The sequence below is a fragment of the Leucoraja erinacea genome, chromosome 21 (assembly GCF_028641065.1).
Source record: "Leucoraja erinacea ecotype New England chromosome 21, Leri_hhj_1, whole genome shotgun sequence".
NCBI lineage: Eukaryota > Metazoa > Chordata > Chondrichthyes > Rajiformes > Rajidae > Leucoraja > Leucoraja erinaceus.
In genome coordinates, this window is record NC_073397.1 from 20,985,470 (window position 1) to 21,004,751 (window position 19,282).

At 43.9% G+C, this 19,282-nt stretch overlaps 1 protein-coding gene across 2 annotated transcripts; it reads left to right on the forward strand.

Moving 5' to 3' along the window:
* Positions 1–2,060: 2,060 nt before the first annotated feature.
* LOC129707381 (synaptonemal complex protein 2-like) lies at positions 2,061–18,237 on the forward strand. Of its 2 annotated transcripts, none has more exons than XM_055652368.1 (3): positions 2,061–2,614; positions 14,870–15,007; positions 16,416–18,237. In XM_055652368.1, the coding sequence occupies exon 3, from the start codon at positions 16,819–16,821 to the stop codon at positions 17,437–17,439; it is 621 nt and encodes a 206-aa protein (XP_055508343.1). In that variant the 5' UTR covers positions 2,061–2,614; positions 14,870–15,007; positions 16,416–16,818; the 3' UTR covers positions 17,440–18,237. Both variants share the same exon structure in this region, with proteins under 2 accessions (XP_055508343.1, XP_055508344.1).
* The last annotated feature ends 1,045 nt before the right edge of the window (positions 18,238–19,282 follow it).

Here is a 19,282-nt window from a genome sequence, read left to right on the forward strand (position 1 = left end):
GTACTGGGCCTTCTCCATGGCCAGAGTGAGTCCCACCGCAAATTGGAGGAGCAGCACATCATATTTGCCTTGGGTAGTTTACACCCCAGCGGTATGAACATTGACTTCTCCAATTTCAGGTAGTCCTTGTTTCCTCCCTCCTTCCTCTCTCCTGTCCAGCTCTCTTACAGCCCACTGTCTCCGCCTCTTCCTTTCTTCTTCCCGCCCCTCACCCCACATCAGTCTGAAGAAGGGTCTCAACCTGAAACGTCACCTATTCCTTCGCTCCATAGATGCTGTCTCACCCGTTGAGTTTCTCCAGCATTTTTGTCTACCCCAGATGAATTACCTCTGTCACATCGGTGTGCAGATCCAAAATATGTCCTCTTTTAGAGAGCAGTACATACTGTTGGCCACAGATCCACATTCCTTTGACAGTTCAAGTGTTTACATTTTCTTTGAGGGTTTGTTTGCTTTGGGTGTATGTTCATTTTCATGCTTTCTGAAGTTACACAAATGGGCACCAGTGTGTAGTTCCTTGGGTCACATCCTACCTATTAGGTAGTATAGGCAGGAATATTGGGTACCATTCCCAGAGTCTGTTAACTCTTGGGACTGAGAATATCATCGGTTGAAACAAGAGGATTATTTGCTGACACAAAATCATTGGCAAGGGAGAGTGAGTCATGGAATGGCACTGAAAGAATCAACTTGATGTTAAGATGTCATGTGCTGGGGTGAAGAATTGTGGGCTAGGAGTGCTGAACGTGTAGGGGGTAGATTTAAGGAGGTCGATTTAAGGATTGGGTTTGATAGGGTCATGGAGTAAATCCGAAAGGACCCAGGGATGCAATGTTAAGTGAAATAGGTTAAAAAAAAAGGAGGAATTCGGCTGTCCAGGTAGCATCTATAGAGGGAAAAGGAAACGACATTTCTAGTAGATACCTTCTTCAAAGCGATAAACTAGTATTGGAGTCGAGGTGGTGAATGGATGTGTCGGCGTTGAAAGAGTCAAGAATTGAGACTGAGAGGGCGATCAGCTGGGGCGAACATTAACATGGGTTTAGGAAGGCATAACAGAATTAACAAGGGAACACAAACAAAGTATCTTTGATCAAAAGTGAGCTTCGCCGGAGCAGGTTAAAGACAAGTTGTAGACAACCGCGCAGCACGGCAGCCCTCACCGCGCCTGACTGGCTCGCCTTCGATGATTGGATAGAATCGGCACCCCAACGCGCAGCTGAATATCACGTGCGCTCGGAGGTCGTCAACGGTTGGAATGGCGGGAGGTGAGCGAGCATACGCACATACATACATACATACATACATACATACACACACACATACACACATACACACACACGGAAGAGGAGAGAGTGTGATATAAATACATAAATGATGGTAATAGAAGGCCGTGGCGGGGATGAAATAAGTGAGAGAACAAGATACGGAGATGAAATAGACGAGGGGAACGGGAGGGCGAGGGGAGAGAGATGGGCGGGGATCGGGAGGACAAAAAGAGAGGGAGATGTGGAGGCCTGGAACGGGAGGGTGAGTGGAGAGGTGGGGGTGGGGGGGGGTGAGGGTGAGGCTGAGAGTATGAATAGGTGAGGGGAAACAGGAAGGAGCCGCTGGGAGGATTAATCGGTGTTGGGAAAAGGATGGAGAGGGTACATAGTCGGAGTGCACGAGGGTTCAGCCAATAGAATAAGTGGGTATGGGGAACAGGAGAGTACGGGCAAGAGAATAAATGGGTATGGGGAACAGGAGGGAGCGACAGAGAGGAAGGAGCGGCTGAGAGAGTAAATAGGTGAGGGGTACAGGAGGGAGAGGATAAATAGATGATGAGCACAGGAGAGTGCGACCTAGATAATAAATATGTGAGGGGAACAGGGGGATGTGGCCGAGAGAATAAAGAGGTGTTGGGAGCGGAAGGGAGGGGAAAAAGAAGGAGAGGTGGAGAGAATAAATAGCTGGGGGGTGGTGGGAAGAAGATGGAGTAAAAGAGAATAAATGGGTAAGGGGAACTAGGGAGGCGGGGCGATTAATGGTGTGAGGGGAACAGGAGAGAGACAGATAATAAACAGGTGAAGGAAAATAGAAAATAAATAGATGAGGGAAAGTAGAAGGCAGGTAGAGAGAATAAATAGCTAATAGGGAGAGCGAATAAATGGGTGAAGGGGAATGGGTGGATCAAGGAAACAATGGCGGGAGACCAGATTGAGGCGGAGAGGATAAATAGGTGAAGGGGAATAGGATACATTGGTGAGGGGTAAGGGAGCAGGGTCAGAGAAGATAACTAGGTGAGGAGAAATAGGCAGAGAGAGTAAATGGGTGTGAGATGGGTGGGGCAGAGGCATGGAGGGTGAGTAGGGCAGAGGTGGAGACTGATGGCTTGGGAGATGAGGAGAAGGAAAGTGAATGAGTGTGCTGAAAGTTGGAGAGAGAAGGCAATATCTCCAATTTTGCTTTTCAAATTATGTGGTTTATGATTTTCCATGAGATCCAGTAGAACAAAATGTTGTCATTGTGGGCTTCAATACTTTTTAAACTAAAGATTCTCTTTAAATTTTCAGCGTTTATTCAAATCTGATGACGGGGGAATACAAGAATGAATTCTGGAAAAGAACTGCAGGTATCAAATGTTTTTATTTTGCAAAACCCGATGAGTACACTTTTTGAAATAATGTGAAGTTTTTTTTAAAGCAAACGGAAGCAACTTTTTACATGCAGCAATATTGCCTATTGATCTTATAGTCACACTAGTTTTCATGTCATAGAAACATTATGCCATTTGGCCCATCGAGTCTACTCTGCCATTCAATCATGGCTGATCTATCTTTCCCTCCCAACCCCATTCTCCTGCTTTTTCCCTGTAACCTTTGACACCCTTACTAATTAAGAACCTGTCAATCTCCACTTTAAAAATACTCTATGACTTGGTCTCCACAACCGTCTTTGTGAAAAACTGTAGTTATTTATTCGGAGGCTGTGAGGGAAAACAGCCTTGAATGTGGCATCTTATCAAAGGCCTTCTGAAAATACTAGTAAACACCATCCACTGTCTCTGCAGTATCCATCCTGCTATTTCCTGTTTCAAAGATTTCCAACAGATTCATTGGGCAAGATCTCCCCTTATTTTAGCAAGTGCTTCTAAGTACACAGAAATCTCATCTGCGCAACCGTTGAGGGGACGGGACCCAATGGGTCCCCCTTGGTCTGGTGGACTCTAAAATCTTACCAACCAGTGAAGAGAGGTTAACTGGCCTATAATAGACACAAAAAGCTGGAGTAACAGCGGGACATGCAGCATCTCTGGAGAGAAGGAAAGGGTGATGTTTTGGCTCGAGACCCTTCTTCAGACAACATCCACGCCGGAAGAAGAGTCTCGAACCGAAATGTCACTCTGTCCAACTGAGTTACTCCAGCTTTTTGTGTCTATCTTCGGTTTAAACCAACATCTGCAGTTCCTCCTTACACATAACTGGCCTATAGTTTCCCCTCTTTTGCCTTGCTCCCTTCTTGAAAAGTGGAGTAACATTTACACTTCTCTAGTCCTCTGGGACCACTCCTGACACTGGAATGATCAATACTAATGTCTCCACGATCTCTAAATCCACCTCTTTTTGAACCCTGTAGTGTAGACCATCTGGTGCAGGTGACCTATCCACCTTCAGACTTTTCAGCTTCCCAAGCACCTTCTCCTTAGTTAAAGCAACTCCACTAACCTCTGCACCCTGACTCCCTTGAATTTCAGGCACATTGTTAGTGCCTTCTGCGGTGAAGACTGTTGCAAAAAATGTTTTCAATTCAGCTGCTTTTTCTTTATTCCCCATTACTACTTCTCCAGTATAATTTTCCAGCAGTCCAACGTCCACTCTTGCCTTTCTTTTACTCTTATATATCTAAAGAAACTTTTGGTATCCTCTTTTATATTATTGGCTAGCTTGCCTTTATATTTCATCTTTTCTCCTCTTATTGTCTTTTTAGTTGTCCTCACTAGTCTCACCTACCCTCACTTGGCGCATAACCCTCTAAACCTATCCTATGTATGCACCTGTGCAAATGTCTCTTAATGTTATGCTGGGACCTGTCTCAACACTCCTCCTGCAGCTCGTTCCATATACCCACTACGCTGCCTAAAAATGTTACGCCTTGGGTTCCGATTAAATCTTTCCCCTCCCTCACCATGGAACTATGTCCTTTGGTTCTCTATTCCCCTACTCTGGGCAAAAAACTGCATTTACCCGATCTATTCCTCTCATGATCTTGTACACCTCTATAAGATCACCCCTCATCCTCTTGTGCTCCAAGGAATATAGCCTGCTCAACCGCTTCCTATTACTCAGGCTCTTGTGTCCTGGCAATATCCTCGTAAATCTCTGCACCCTTTCCAGGTTCACACCATCTTTCCTATAACATGGTGACCAAAACTGAACACTATACTCTAAACGTGACCTCACCAATGTCTTATACAACTGTAACATGACCTCCCAAATTCTATACTCAATACTCAGACTGAAGAAGGCCAATGTGCCTAAGTCCTTTTGACCATCCTGAACCATGTACCTTGTCTTATCGATCAATCTGCTCAACAACACTCTGTGGAGCACTGCCCTTCACCTTGCTCATCCCCTGCGGCTCCATACAGAGTTGACCACTTTGATTCCTGAGGGATCCTAGTCTCTGTCTGATTTCCCGTTTTCCCTTTATGTACTTTATCTAATATGTCTTTTATGTAAAATCTCTGGGGATTATCTACCAGAGCTCTCCTGTCCCCTTTTTGCCCACCTGATTTACCTTTTTTAGCTTGCTCCTCAGTGCCTGAAACTTCCAAAGATACACTTGATCCCATTTGCCTATACCTAACACACACCTCCTTATTCTTGATCAGAGCCTCGATTTCCTTCGTCATCCAATCTTTCTTATGGCCATCTGCCTTGTCCTTCACTCTTAACAGGAACATGCCTGTCCTGGACTCTTGTCGGCACACCTTTAAAAACAACCCACTTTCCTGACGTTATTTTTCCTTCAAACAACCTGTTCTAATCACCTTGAGCAAGTTCGTCTATAATATTCATTGTTTCAGATCTGGTAGAAATAGTGGTATCTTAGGCAAATTTAAAAAGTTGTTGTTATGTAAGTTATCGATGTGCAGAGAGTTGAGCAAGGGACACTGTGGAACACTGGTGTTGAAAGTCAGGTTGGAGAAAATGTTATGAATCTTTCTAACCTATTGAAATCTGCCGGTCAAGAAATCTAGACGGCAATTGTGGATTAAGGTCCAATGCCTAGGTCCAGAAGTTTAGGGATTAATTTATTCAGTATTATGGCTGAGCAGTCAATCAATAGCATCCTGATATGGACACCAAATACTGGAGTAACTCTGTGGGTGAGGCAGCATCTCTGGAGAAAATGGATAGATGATGTCAGATCGAAGGAGGGTCCTGACCCAAACTGTCACCTATCCATTTCCTTCAGAGATGCTGCCTCAGTTACTCCAGCATTTTGTGTTTATATTAGGTATAAACCTGCAGTTCCTTTTTATTACTTTATAGCATCCTGATATAATTGTTCTCATTGTCAAGGTGATCGCAAGCTGAATGTAATGCAAGACAGATGGCATTTTCCATAGACTTACTGTATATTCCTGTATGCAAATTGCAAGGGATCGCGATTGTCTGGAAGACTGGTGTGGATGTGGGTCATCTCTCAAAGCGCTTCATTATGGGTAATGTTAGAACTACAGCACGATAGTCATTGAGACATGACACTTTATTTTTCCTTGGGACTAGAATGGTGAAGGTTTCCTTGAAGCATATGGGGACAATCCAGGGATTTCATTTGGCCTGGCTGCTTTCTGAGAGTTTACGGTTGTGAAATCAAATCTGACCTACACCAAGAAGTATGGTACAAAGCCAGTGGGATGATGTATGCGCTTAGATGGAACTTTGTTCGCCTGTTCAAAATGGGTGAAAAGGGCATTCTGTTCATTTTTTTAGATATGCGTCATTGCCAGTGATTACCCCCTGATTTTGGCTTGTAGCCCGCGATGGACCTTGCTACAGTACCTGATAGCTTTGAATTCAGCTTCGAATTTGAACTAGATTTTTATTAGCATTCCAGGTAGCGTTGCAGAGATCATACTTGGTCTTCTTTTTCAGGGGGTTATCCTTCTTGAGAGCTTTGAATCTGGACTTCAACAGAGAATTAATTTCCCTGTTCATTCAAGATTTCTAGTTAAGGCAGATTCTGATTTTCTTTCTCAGAATGCAGTTGCCATTGGATTTCTTGATGAATCCAACATTTTGTGTCTACCTCCCATTTCTTGATGAAAAGGGTGCTAGAGCCATAGTCATACAGAAACCCTTTGACCCAATTTGTCTATGCTGATCAAGGTGCCAGATCTACACTAGTCCCATTTGCCTGCTGCCCATATCAGTCTAAATATTTACTGTCCATCTACTTGCCCAAATGACTATTGTACCTTCTTCAATTACTACTCGTGGCAGCTTGTTCCATGTCCCCAGCATATTTTGTGTGAAAAATGTTTTCACCTTAAACCCATGCCTTCTAGTTCTTGATTTTCCAACCCTGGGGAAAAAAAAAATGTGCATTCACCCTATCCATGTCCTTCATGATTGTATACACCTCTGAGGTCACCCCTCAGTCTCCTACACTTCAAAGAATAACATCCTAGCTTGCAGGTAGACAAAAATCCTGGAGGAATTCAGCGGGTGAGGTAGCATCTAAGGAGGTACACAAAAATGCTGGAGAAACTCAGCGGGTGCAGCAGCATCTATGGAGCGAAGGAAATAGGCAAAGTTTCGGGCTGAAGAAGGGTTTCGGCCTGAAACGTTGCCTATTTCCTTCGCTCCATAGATGCTGCTGCACCTGCTGAGTTTCTCCAGCATTTTTGTGTACCTTTGATTTTCCAGCATCTGCAGTTCCTTCTTAAACACTAGCATCTAAGGAGAGAAGGAATAGGCAACTTTTTGGGTCGAGACCCTTCTCCAGACCCGAAACATCGCCTACTCCTTCTCTCTATTCATTGATGCCAAGAGCAGTACTGACTGATGATCAGACTGACCAAATGAGTGTCAGGGATTAAGAAATAAGTGTACTTGATGGTGGTGTAGAATGGTCAGAGTGTTGGGGCAGAGAACATGCTAGTGGTATTTGAAGAGTATGTTCCTGAAGTGACTCAATGGTGTAATATCCTGAAATCAGATGATGGTGGATTCCGAGAAGTGCAATACTTTTAAAACTGCAGGAAAGAGATAAAAGAAAGGAAAAGGGAAACAAGTTCTGAACAGCAGAAAATGTGACAAAATGGTATTTTTCTCTGAACTACCTCAATTGAAACTGCCTGATCAGTGTATTTCTATTTTATTTTTCTTATTTCGGACCAGCATCTGGTTCATTTTCGTTTGGAACTGCTGGACAGCCTTGGGTTGATACAAATCTGTACAAAAGAATTGGCGGAGAAAATTCAATTTTGACCAAAATCCCAATTTCACACTGGAAACCTTCTGTTCCAGAAACATTTAATGTAATTGAACCACACCCAAATTGTCCGCTATGACTCAAATGTACTCTCCTCAGAAAACAGACATAACTGATTAGATGTTATCTCATTATTAACAATTTATGGGGGAATTGGGTAAATATTTGAAAGCAATGAACCCTGCAGATAAAAAGAGCTGGACGAGGCACAGTTGCTGAAGATCCTGTTGCAGAGTGTAAATGGACTAACTGGATTACAACCTGTACTACTTGCAAGTGAGCATAGAAGTGGGAGGTCAGGGTAAATGAAAGCCTGGCTATAGGGATGTGCAGGAGATATGGTTTTAGAAACTTGGATCTTTTGGACCACTTCTAGGAAAGGTGTGACTTGCACAACAGGATGGGTTGCACCTGAACTGGAAGGGGACCAATATTCTTGCAGGGAGAGACACAAAATTCTGGAGTAACTCCGCAGGTGAGGCTGCATCTCGAGAAAATGGATAGGTGACTTTTTGGGCCGGGACCCTTCTTCAGACTGATTGTAGTAGGGAGAGTGGGGGGAAAAACTGGGTGAAGAAAAAAACAGGACAAATCGGGACCGGCAACAGAAGATTTCAGGCAAGGAGATTCTCTGATAGGCTAGTGACAGATATGAGCCCAAGAGGGATATATAGTTGCGAACTAAGGAATTAGTTAACCACATTTTAGTGGATGAAAGGGGGGGGGGGGGGGGGGGGGGGGGGGGGGAGGGGGGGAAGGGGAGATGAAGAGAGAGAGAGAGGGAGGGGACGAGGGGAGAGAGGTACTTTGTAGAATTGCCTAAAATTGGTGAATTCAATGTTCATACCTTTGAGTTGTAAGCTCCCAAAGTGAAATATGAGGTTGTTCCTCCAATTTGCAAGCGGCCTCATTCTGGCAGTGGAGGAGGCCCAGGATACAAATGTCAGAATGGGAAGGGGACTTAAAGTGGTTAGCAATCGAGAGATGCAGTAGGCCATGGCAGACCAAGCGCAAGTGTTTAGGAAAAGGCCACCTAATATCCGCTTGGTCTTACTGGTGTTCAGGAGCCCACATTGGGAACACCAGGTGCATTAGATGAGGTTAGAGGGGGTGCATGTGAACCTGTCTCACCTGGAAGGTCTGCTGGGGTCCCTGGATGAAGATGACGGAGGAGGTATAAGGGCAGGTGTTGTGGTTGCTGGGATGGTACCTGGAGAGGGAGGGGATGAATGAATCAAGGAGTTGCGGAGGGAGCGGTCTCTGCAGAAGGCGGAAAGGGGTGGAGATTGGAAGATGTGATTAGTGGTGAGATCACCTTGGAGGTGACAGAAATGTTGGAGGATAATGTGTTGGATGAAAGATGGGGGTGAAAGATGAGGTCCAGAGGAACTCTGTCCTTGTTATGTCTAGGGGGAGCAAGAATAGAACTATGGGATACAGGAAATGTGTGTGAGGAACCACATTCACTAAAGAATGTGGACACCTTGGATGTCCTTGAACTGAAAACCTCATCTTGGGAGCAAATGTGGCTGAGATGGAGGAATTGCAAGTAGGGAAAAGTATCTTTGCAAGAGGCAGGATCGGAAGAAGTGCAGCCTAGAAATTGGTAGGTTTGTGGTAGACACGAGTCATAGAGTGATACAGTGCGGAAACATGACCTTCGGCCCAACTTGTCCACACTGGCCAACAATGTCCCAGCTACACTAGTCCCACTTGCCTGCCTGTACTTGCTGCCCTGTGATGGAGACTGAAAGATCAAGAAAGAGGTGCGAGGTGTACAGGTGCATTTGAGGGCAGGGTGAAAGTTAGTTCTTGCAGGGGGTTTGCTTATGTTCTTCGGGAGGGTTTAAACTAACTTGGCAGGAGATGGGATGAAAAACAGTAGTAGCTGGGGAGTTGGAGTCAAGGATAAATCGTCCAATAGAATGAGTAGATGGGGGCATGATGAGGTTGGATTAAACTGCAATTATTTTCAAGCAAGGAGCCTGGCAGGTAGGACTAATGAATTTAGAAACGTAATCAGCACATGGAATTATGATATTATTGTTACAAGAAAGGTAGAGCTGGCAGCTCGATGTTTCAGGATATAAAGGTTTCAGATGTGAAAGGTAGGGAGGTAAAGGATGAGAGGGCATTTAAGTATTGATTGGTGAAAACATCACTGCAATGTTTGGAGGAAGTCTTGAAAGACTTCCAATCAGGCTATAAGGGTAGCATGTAGAAATAAGCAGTGGTTTCACTGCTGTTTTTATTATCACAGGCCATCCACATGCTGTAGTAAATGGAAGAGCAAATATGTAGAAATCACAGGGTGTAAAAGTAATGGGGTTATAGTTATGGGATTTTTATTTTTCCCAATAACGACTTGGAGTCTTTTAGTGTGAGGAGCTGAAATGAGAAGGAATTTGTAAAAAGTGCAGTCCGGTCGCCACCTCGCCGCGACCATTGAAAACCAACGCAGAATCACTCCCTGGAGTAACGCCCTGAAGTAACTTGCTTCTTGATTTCCTGGTCCTCCAAAAATATTCCAAATTGAATTTAAACTGGAGTGGACCCTCCATCACAAACTCCAAACTCTGAAAAATAACAGCCTATTGCACTTGATCTGTTTAACTATGGTAGGGTGAAGACTATTCCATGCGTTAATTGTGCGGGGAACTCCATGGAGCATCCAGCATCTCTGGATAGAAGAAATTGGGTGACGTTTCGGCCACAGACCCTTTAGATTGCCTCTGGTTTTAGAGACACACACACACACACACACACACACACACACACACACACACACACACACACACACACACACACACACACACACACACACACACACACACACACACACACACACACACACACACACACACACACACACACACACACACACACACACACACACACACACACACACTATTGTATAGTATCGTGTGTGTAGGAAGGAACTGCAGATACTGGTTTAAACTGAAGATAGACACAAAAAGCTCGAGTAACTCAACAGGTCAGAGAGAATCTGGACAAAAGGAAAATATGATGTTTTGGGTTGGATCTGAAAAAGCTTCCTGCACACCTTTGGAATGTGGAAGGAAGCAAGAGCACCCGGAGAAAACCCATGCGATCAGAGGGAAAAGGAGCAAACTCCATTCTGACAGCACCCATATTCAGGAACAATTCCGGGTCTCTGGCACTTTTAGGCAGCAACTTTATGGCCAATGTACTGCCCCATAGTCTTGAACTGAATTAAAACAACATAGCGTCACTTAGAGATTTAAGACTGAAAATGGATAGTTTATTTTTTTTTTAGTAACCAAAGTTATCAACGTATATTGTTTTGTGTGTTGGAAAACAAAATATAGTGGCACAGCTGGTGGGCTTGCTGCCTCGTACGCCAGAGATCTGTGTTCGATCCTGTCCTTGGGCACTATCTGTGATGAATTTGCACATTCTCCCTGCAAGCGTGTGGGTTTCCTCCCACATCCCAAAGATGCATTGGCTTTGTAGGTTAACTTGTCTCTGTAAAATTGCCCCTAATGTGTATGGAGTGGGTGAGGAAAGTGGGATAACAGTACTTGTGCGAATGGGTAGACAAAAATTCTGGAGAAACTCAGCGGGTGAGGCAGCATCTATTGAGCGAAGGAAATAGGCGATGTTTCGGGTCGAGACCCTTCTTCAGACTGATGTGAGGGTGGGGGGGAGAAGAAAGGAAGAGGCGGAGACAGTGGGCTGAGGGAGAGCTGGGAAGGGGAGGAGAAAGCAGGGACTACCTGAAATTGGAGAAGTCAATGTTCATACCGCTGGGGTGTAAACTGCCCAAGCGAAATATGAGATGCTGCACCTACAATTTACAGTGGCCCTCACTCTGGCCATGGAGGAGGCCCAGGACAGAAAGGTCGGATCTGGAATGGGAGGGGGAGTTGAAGTGCTGAACCACCGGGAGATCAGGTTGGTTATTGCGAACTGATGTAGAGCAGCTGACAAGTAGAACAGCGGATGCAATAGATGACGTTGGAGGAGGTTCAGGTGAACCTCTGCCGCACCTGGAAAGACTGCGTGGGTCCTTGAATGGAGTCAAGGGGGGAGGTAAAGCTACAAGTGTAGCATTTCCTGCGGTTGCAAGGGAAAGTGCCAGGAGAGGGGATGGTTTCCGTGGGAAGGGCCGAATTGACCAGAGAATTACGGAGGGAGCGGTCTCAGCGGAAAACCGACAGGGAAGGAGATGGGAAGATGTGGCCAGTTGTGGAATCCCGTTGGTAGACAAAAAAGCTGGAGAAAATCAGCGGGTGTGGTAGCATCTATGGAGCGAAGGAAAAGGCAACGTTTCAGGTCGAGACCCTTCTTCAGACTGATGTTGGGGGGGTGGGGGGGGGGCTTTGTGCGGGAAAAAGAAAGGAAGAGGCGGGGACAGTAGGCTGTGGGAGAGCTGGGAATGGGAGGGGAAGGAGGGGGAGAAAGCAAGGACTACATGAAATTGGAGAAGCCAATGTTCATACCGCTGGGGTGTAAACTAACCAAGGCCCAGGACAGAAAGGTCGGATTTGGAATGGGAGGGAGAGATGAAGTGCTGAGCCACCGGGAGATCAGGTTGGTTATTGCTAACTGAGTGGAGGTGTTGTGCGAAGCGATCGCCAAGCTTGCGCTTAGTCTCACCGAGGTTGATCATACGCTGAGTAATCCAACCACAGTTTTGTTTGAAAGTGGAAGAAATAATAGAAATTGCATTCATTGCAACGTGTAAAAAGAGTTGAGATACTGTATTTACTGTATTATTTTGCTGCATGCCATTGTGGTATATATCATGTCTTGATTGGTGAATATGTTTAGTTTGTGACTTTATTTGAAGCAGAAATAATATGTGAATGCTTCATTGAGCATAATTCCAACTGGTACCTACGCACTTCGTCCGAGCACATTATCGCACGCGTCATGCAAGCTGTCTTAAATGACCACCTAAACTGTCATTTGGCAACCTAAAAAGCTGTCTAGGTTGTCCAGCTGGAAACAGAGAAAATTTTTTATGTGAGAGCCCTGATTAGTCAGGAAAATATTGGAAAACATTTTAAGTGACAAGATTTATTGGCAGTGATCAGTCAGGGAGTAGTCAGCATAGATTTGTTTGAGAAAACGTGCCTCGTAAATTTCATTGTTTTTGTTTAAGGTAATAAATGCATATTAATGAGGGATATGTGAGAGAAGTTGGCTACAGGCTTTTGACCTAATCTCGGTAGGCTGGTCCAAACATTAGCACTTGTGGATCCCAGGGCTGATCAGCAAATTCAATCAAAAATTGTCTTGGTAATAGGAGGCAAGGGGTGGTGAGAAAAGTTTGCTTTTGCATTAAGGAGTCAATTTGTTCCCAACATTGGGGAAGTCCAGTTTAAGGATAAGGTCACAGTTTAATGATAAGGGGAAGTCTTTTAGGACCGGGATGAGAATTTTTTTTTTCACACAGAGTGGTGAGTCTGTGGAATTCTCTGCCACAGAAAGTAGTTGAGGCCAGTTCATTGACTATATTTAAGAGGGAGTTGGATGTGGCCCTTGTGGCTAAAGGGATCAGGGGGTATGGAGAGAAGGCAGGTACAGGATACCGAGTTGGATGATCAGCCATGATCATATTGAATGGCGATGCAGGCTCGAAGGGCCGAATGGCCTACTCCTGCACCTATTTTCTATTTTTCTATTATCAGCGGAGTACCACAAGGATCTATTCAGGGATCCATGATATTTGTGACATGTTGATGATTTGGATGCGAATGTACAAGGTGTGACAAGCAAGTTTGCAGAATGTTTGAGGCGTTGCAGATTGTGAGGAATTTTATTTAAACTACAGCATGATATAAATCATCTGGAAAGTTGTGCGGAGCAATGGGAAATTGAATTTTATCCTGACTAATGTAAGGTAGTGCAATTTGGTATGCAAACTAGGTTAGGGCATTCAATAAATGAATAGGGCCTCGAGAGTGTTGATGAATCAGGGGACCTTGAATAGTTCTAAAGTGACAGCATAGTTTAAGGTGATGAATAAGACACATGGCATGAGAAAGCGACAGCACGTGGATAAGGTGATGAACGAGACAAATGGCATGCCTGCATAGAATTACCCCCACCCTCTTGCTCCTGCCTCCTTTCACCTATATCTCTTCCTCTGGCTTTACACTTACTGCTCTTTACTTATCTGACACAATTTTGTCTCTATTTCATCTCTTGTTGTCACTTACTCCAGTATCTGCCAATCAAACCCTATCCACCTATCACTCGCCAGCCTTTGTACTGCCCCTCTTCTCTTTTCCAGCTTATTCCCCGACAATAATCAGCCTGAAGGAGAGTCCTGAACTGAAACATTGTCGATCCATACCCTCCACAGATGCTGCCTGACCTACTGAGTTACTCCAGTACTTTGTCTTTGGATAGAATATAATAGCTGGGATGTCATGTTACAGTTTTATAAAACATTGGGTAGACCTTACCTGGAGTATTATATGCTGTTAAGATCATCATATTATAAGCAGGAAATGATTGTGCTTTAGAAGGTGCAGGTCAGGTCAGGCCGTGCCGTCAGTGTAGGCAAGGTAGGCAGTGCCTACTCTGACTAAAATTATAAAATATAAATATTAAAGATTTCCAATTCATTTCCTAAATTCAGTATTTATTATTAAATGGATATTATTTTAATAATCGATCTTAGGTAGGCGTAATTCTCCCATGCCTTTAATCCGCAGTATGTGTAATACGCATAAATATATTAAACTCGTATGTCATGGATGCTGCTTCAAACCTTCACTTGCAATGGGCAATAATGGCAGCTGAAATCCTGCCTTAGCACAGTGGACTGCGCGCAAGGTGCTACGCATGCCCACAGGAGAGGAGACCAATCTGCGCATGCATGTTTTTTAAAGATTTTTTTTAAGTCAACTGACTGCCTACAGGACCGATGTGCGCATGCGCGGTTTTACGATTTTCTGCGGGGTTTATAAGATTTTTAAAGGTTGACTGACTGCCCAGTGCCTACCATGAGTAATTACTCACGGCACGTGCCTTGTGCAGGTATATTCGCCAGGATATTGCATTGGCTGAACCTTTATAAAGAGATTCTGTATAGTTTGGGTGGAGGAGTTTGTAGGGTGATTGTAGTCTGGAATGCACTGCCTGAGGTGGAAGCAGATGCATTCACCATTTAAGAAGCAACGAGGCAAGTACTTGAATGGCCAGTGTATGGACCTCACGCAGATAAATGGGATCGTTAAAGACAGATACTATGGGTGCCAAGATCGTGATGTCAAGGGCCAGATTCTGTGCTGTACCACCATGATATACAACTAAATATTATTGTTTTAAATCTCTAATTGAATTAAATGAAATTATTAATCTTGTATTTTAAATCTTTATTTTTCAGTTGGAAAAATTAATAGATGATGCCATTAAAGGAAATATTTTTAAGGGACTGGAAGAATTACAAGAAGAAAATGATGAGAATATATCTTGCAAATGTAGCAGACAGATTACAAACAAACTGAACAGACTAATACTGAGGGTGAGGAATACTTCATAATTCATCAACACTCCTGAGGGCCCATTCATTTACTTCTTAATTCTTGTATTAGTATTCTGAATTTGGAGTTTTTGATTGAAATGTTTTGGGGATTAATCGTGTTCTCTTTCATCTGTAAATTTAACTCCCATTGGTGTATCTCAGTATGGATATTTACATCAGTAGCTTGAGTAATAATGGATTTTGTGTTCTGACATAAAAACCCTGTTTATCCATGTAAATACCATACGAGATCTTAATAACATTTTTCAATCATCTGGAATCTACATCTTTTGTAATCTTAAATGCTGATGTAAGTAATGCATTACAACACAAGAATACCATTTTGGTTGGTTCTTTGTTAAGTTGTCTCTTGGTATAGATGATGATTGGCTTTGAATCCAATTCCTTAGAATTTGACATGTTTGAAGAGGTTTATGTTGGAACAACAAACTATTCCACAGATGGAGCAGGAGCTACATGATTGGATGGGCAGTTTGTGAAGAGGGATGCTCATAGAGTCATAGACATACAGCGTGTAAACAGGCCCTTAGGCACAACTTACCCACACCAGGCAACATGGCCTATCTACATCTGACAGCTTATTCCATATATCCCTCCCCCACCCTTTGTGTAAAAAAAGTTGCCCCTTAGGTTCCTATGAAACTTTGCCCCTCACCTTAAACCTGTGTCCTCTGGTTCCTAATTCCCCTACTCTGGGTAAAAGATTCTGTGCATTTACCCTATCTATTTGTCTCATGCTCATATGCTCCTTTCAACATTTATGATGCTGACAGGAGCCCCGCCGACTCGCGTTTTGACGCATCTGTGGAACATGTGGTAGACTATGGGAACATATTTGGCAGCTTGGGCTGAGTTGGAGTTCCAGAGACCCGGCCGCAGGGGGCAAATTTGACATGCTGATCGGCCGTGGAAGTCTAGATGAGGTCAAGTTCCGCCATCTCACCCAGCCTAAGTGCCACATTTTCGGGGGGAGTTTCGGGGGATATTTCATTTGCGTTCTCGTAATGTCTCGTAATTAAAGAAGGTGCCAGAACACCAGTGGGAAAATAAGTTGCTCCCTGTTGGAATAAAATTCAGATTGAAGCTGGTTTTAATGTCAGAAGCTTGACCTTGTTACAAATAAGCCCTGGAAATGAGAAGTGGACCAAACATCTTGTTGGATAGCATCAGCATTCCAGGGAGGAACTGTATCCAGCTAGAACATCTGGGTATTTTTTTTTTACAATTTTCAGACAATTGTATTCTATGTGAAAAAGAATAAGTGGGGGGAGGGAAAGGGAAATTAATAACTTGGTGTGCATAGTTCCTTTTTTTTCATTTGTCAGTCATCATCTGCAAATATTCCTTGTTTCTATCAGTTACTGTAACATTTATTTTTCTCTTTCAGGAACTAAATAAAAGGGAAGTTAAAAATGTTACTTTGCTGTTAGGTTGCATTCACAAATATGGTAAGCATATGACCATACAAGGTGAGGATGGCTTGGCAGCAATGATAAAGGATGGACTTATTCAGAAGATAAGTAATAGTTATTCATATTTCCATTTAATTCCGAGTACATTTAATGACATTGAGTTTGGGCTATTGCAAATATTTGCTGTGATTCAAATAACAAACAGCATTTAGAAATGTATGCGTAGAATGTGTTTTATTTCTTAAAAGTTAAAAAATTTATTTTCTGTTGGGACACATATTTCAATTATGTATCTGAATGGTGAAATGATTTTAAGCATAATTTTAATGATTTTTAACGTTTATATCGTTGATAGAGCTGCTTTAAAAATTTGTTAAAATGTTAAGAGCGTTTCCTAATCAGAAGCCTTGGATGAACCATGAGATCTGCATTTTTCTGAAGACCAGATCCCGGGCATTCAGGTCTGGAGATGCAGAAGTCTACAAGAAGTCCAGATACGACCTTGGCAAGGCCATTAAAAAGGCCAAAAGGGACTTCTGCTCCAAGCTGGAGGACGTGACGGATGTTCGGCAACTGTGGCGGGGCTTGAATGCCATCACCTCCTACAAGGCAAAATCAGGATGCAGCTTAAATGTCAGCGAAGCATCATTCCCTGACGAGCTCAATGCGTTCTACGCACGCTTTGATAGGGAGAACACAGATGTGCCTTCCCGAGCCCCCATTTGCCGTGATGGTATTTCAGTCACAGTCACAGAGGCCGACGTCAGAAGATCCTTCAGAGGGCTGAACCCTCGGAAAGCGCCTGGACCTGATGGTATACCTGGTCGTGTGTTCTCAAAATCTGTGCAGACCAACTGGCTGAAGTTTTTAACGGACATTTTCAACCTCTCACTTCTGAGGTCTGAGGTTCCCACCTGCTTTAAAAGGACATCAATAATACCGGTGCCCAAGAAGAGCAAGGTGACGTGGCTCAATGACTTATCAACGAGGATTGGGTAATGTTTAAAGAGCAACAGAAGATAACTAAAAAGACAATACGGGGAGAAAAGATGAGGTACGAAGGTAAGCTAGCCAAGAATATAAAGGAGGATAGTAAAAGCTTCTTTAGGTATGTGAAGGGGAAAAAATTAGTTAAGACCAAAGTTGGACCCTTGAAGACCGAAAAAGGTGAATTTATTATGGGGAACAAGGAAATGGCAGATGAGTTGAACAGGTACTTTGGATCCGTCTTCACTAAGGAGGACACAAACAATCTTCCTGATATAGTAGTGGCCAGAGGATCTGGGGTGACGGAGGAACTGAAGGAAATCCATGTTAGGCAGGAAATGGTGTTGGGTAGACTGATGGGCCTGAAGGTTGATAAATCCCCAGGGCCTGATGGTCTGCATCCCAGGGTACTTAAGGAATTGGCTCTAGAAATCGTGGATGCATTGGTGATAATTTTCCAATGTTCTATAGCCTCAGGATCAGTTCCTGTGGATTGGAGGGTAGCTAATGTTATCCCACTTTTTATGAAAGGCAGGAGAGAGAAAACGGAATTATAGACCAATTCGCCTGACATCGGTGGTGGGTGCAGATCAGTGTCACTCATGTTATGAGTCATGCTTTTGTAGTTACGCCCACTTGTTTTTACAGTAATCCTTCCTGCCTGTTTCCCTTAGAATTAGAGACACGTGCAAGTATGAAGTTATCTATGCTATTGTCGTTAATAAAGTCTTTGGACCTTTATCATGGTGTAGGCTTCAGTTATTAACACAGCCCTAACACAACGTGGTGTCAGAAGTGGGAAACAAACCCACGCCTCCAGTTGGAGGCCACGTTGTGTTAGGGCTGTGATAATAACTGAAGCCTTACACCATGATAAAGGTCCAAGCTATGATCACATTGAATGGCGGTGCTGGCTCGAAGGGCCGAATGGCCTACGCCTACACCCTATTGACCAGTGGCACTAACGTATGTGGTGATGAAGTGCTTTGAGAGGTTGATTATGGCGCATATCAACTCCTACCTCGACCCACTGCAGTTCGCTTACCGCCACAACAGGTCAACGGTGGATGCGATCTCACTGGCTCTCCACTCCGCTCTGGACCACTTGGAGAACAAAACCTCATATGTCAGGCTGTTGTTCATAGACTACAGCTCGGCATTTAATACCATCATCACCTCCAAGCTGGTTACCAAGCTCATGGATCTGGGTCTCTGCACATCCCTCTGCAATTGAATCCTCGACTTCCTCATCCACAGACCACAGTCTGTCTGTACTGGTGGAAATGTGTCATCATCGATAACAATCAGCATGGGAGCACCTCAAGGCTGCGTGCTCAGCCCCCTGCTGTACTCACTCTATACTCTTGACTGTGTAGCCAGACATAATGCAAACTCCATCATCAAGTTCGCCGAAGACACCACTGTTGTGGGACGAATGACTGATGGTGATGAGTCACAGTATAGAAGTGAGAGATCGACCAAATGGTGCCAGCACAACAACCTGGCACTCAACACCGGCAAAAGCAAGGAACTGATTGTGGACTTTGTAAGGGGTAGGATAGGGACCTACAATCCCATTTATATCAATGGTGGAAATGGTCAAAAACGTCAAATTTCTGGGCATGCATTTTTCTGAAAATCTTTCCTTGTCCCAGCACACTGATGCAATTATAAAGAAGGCACATCAGTGCCTCTACTTCTTGAGAAGATTACGGAGAGTCGTTGTGTCAAGGAGGACTCTCTCAAACTTCTACAGGTGCACAGTAGAGAGCAGTCTGAAGAAGGGGTTCGGCCCGAAACGTTGCCTATTTCCTTCGCTCCATAGATGCTGCTGCACCCGCTGAGTTTCTCCAGC

Excerpts from the sequence above, each read along its gene's own strand:
- LOC129707381 (XM_055652368.1), top strand. The coding sequence starts at position 16,819 with ATGTTAAGAGCGTTTCCTAATCAGAAGCCTTGGATGAACCATGAGATC.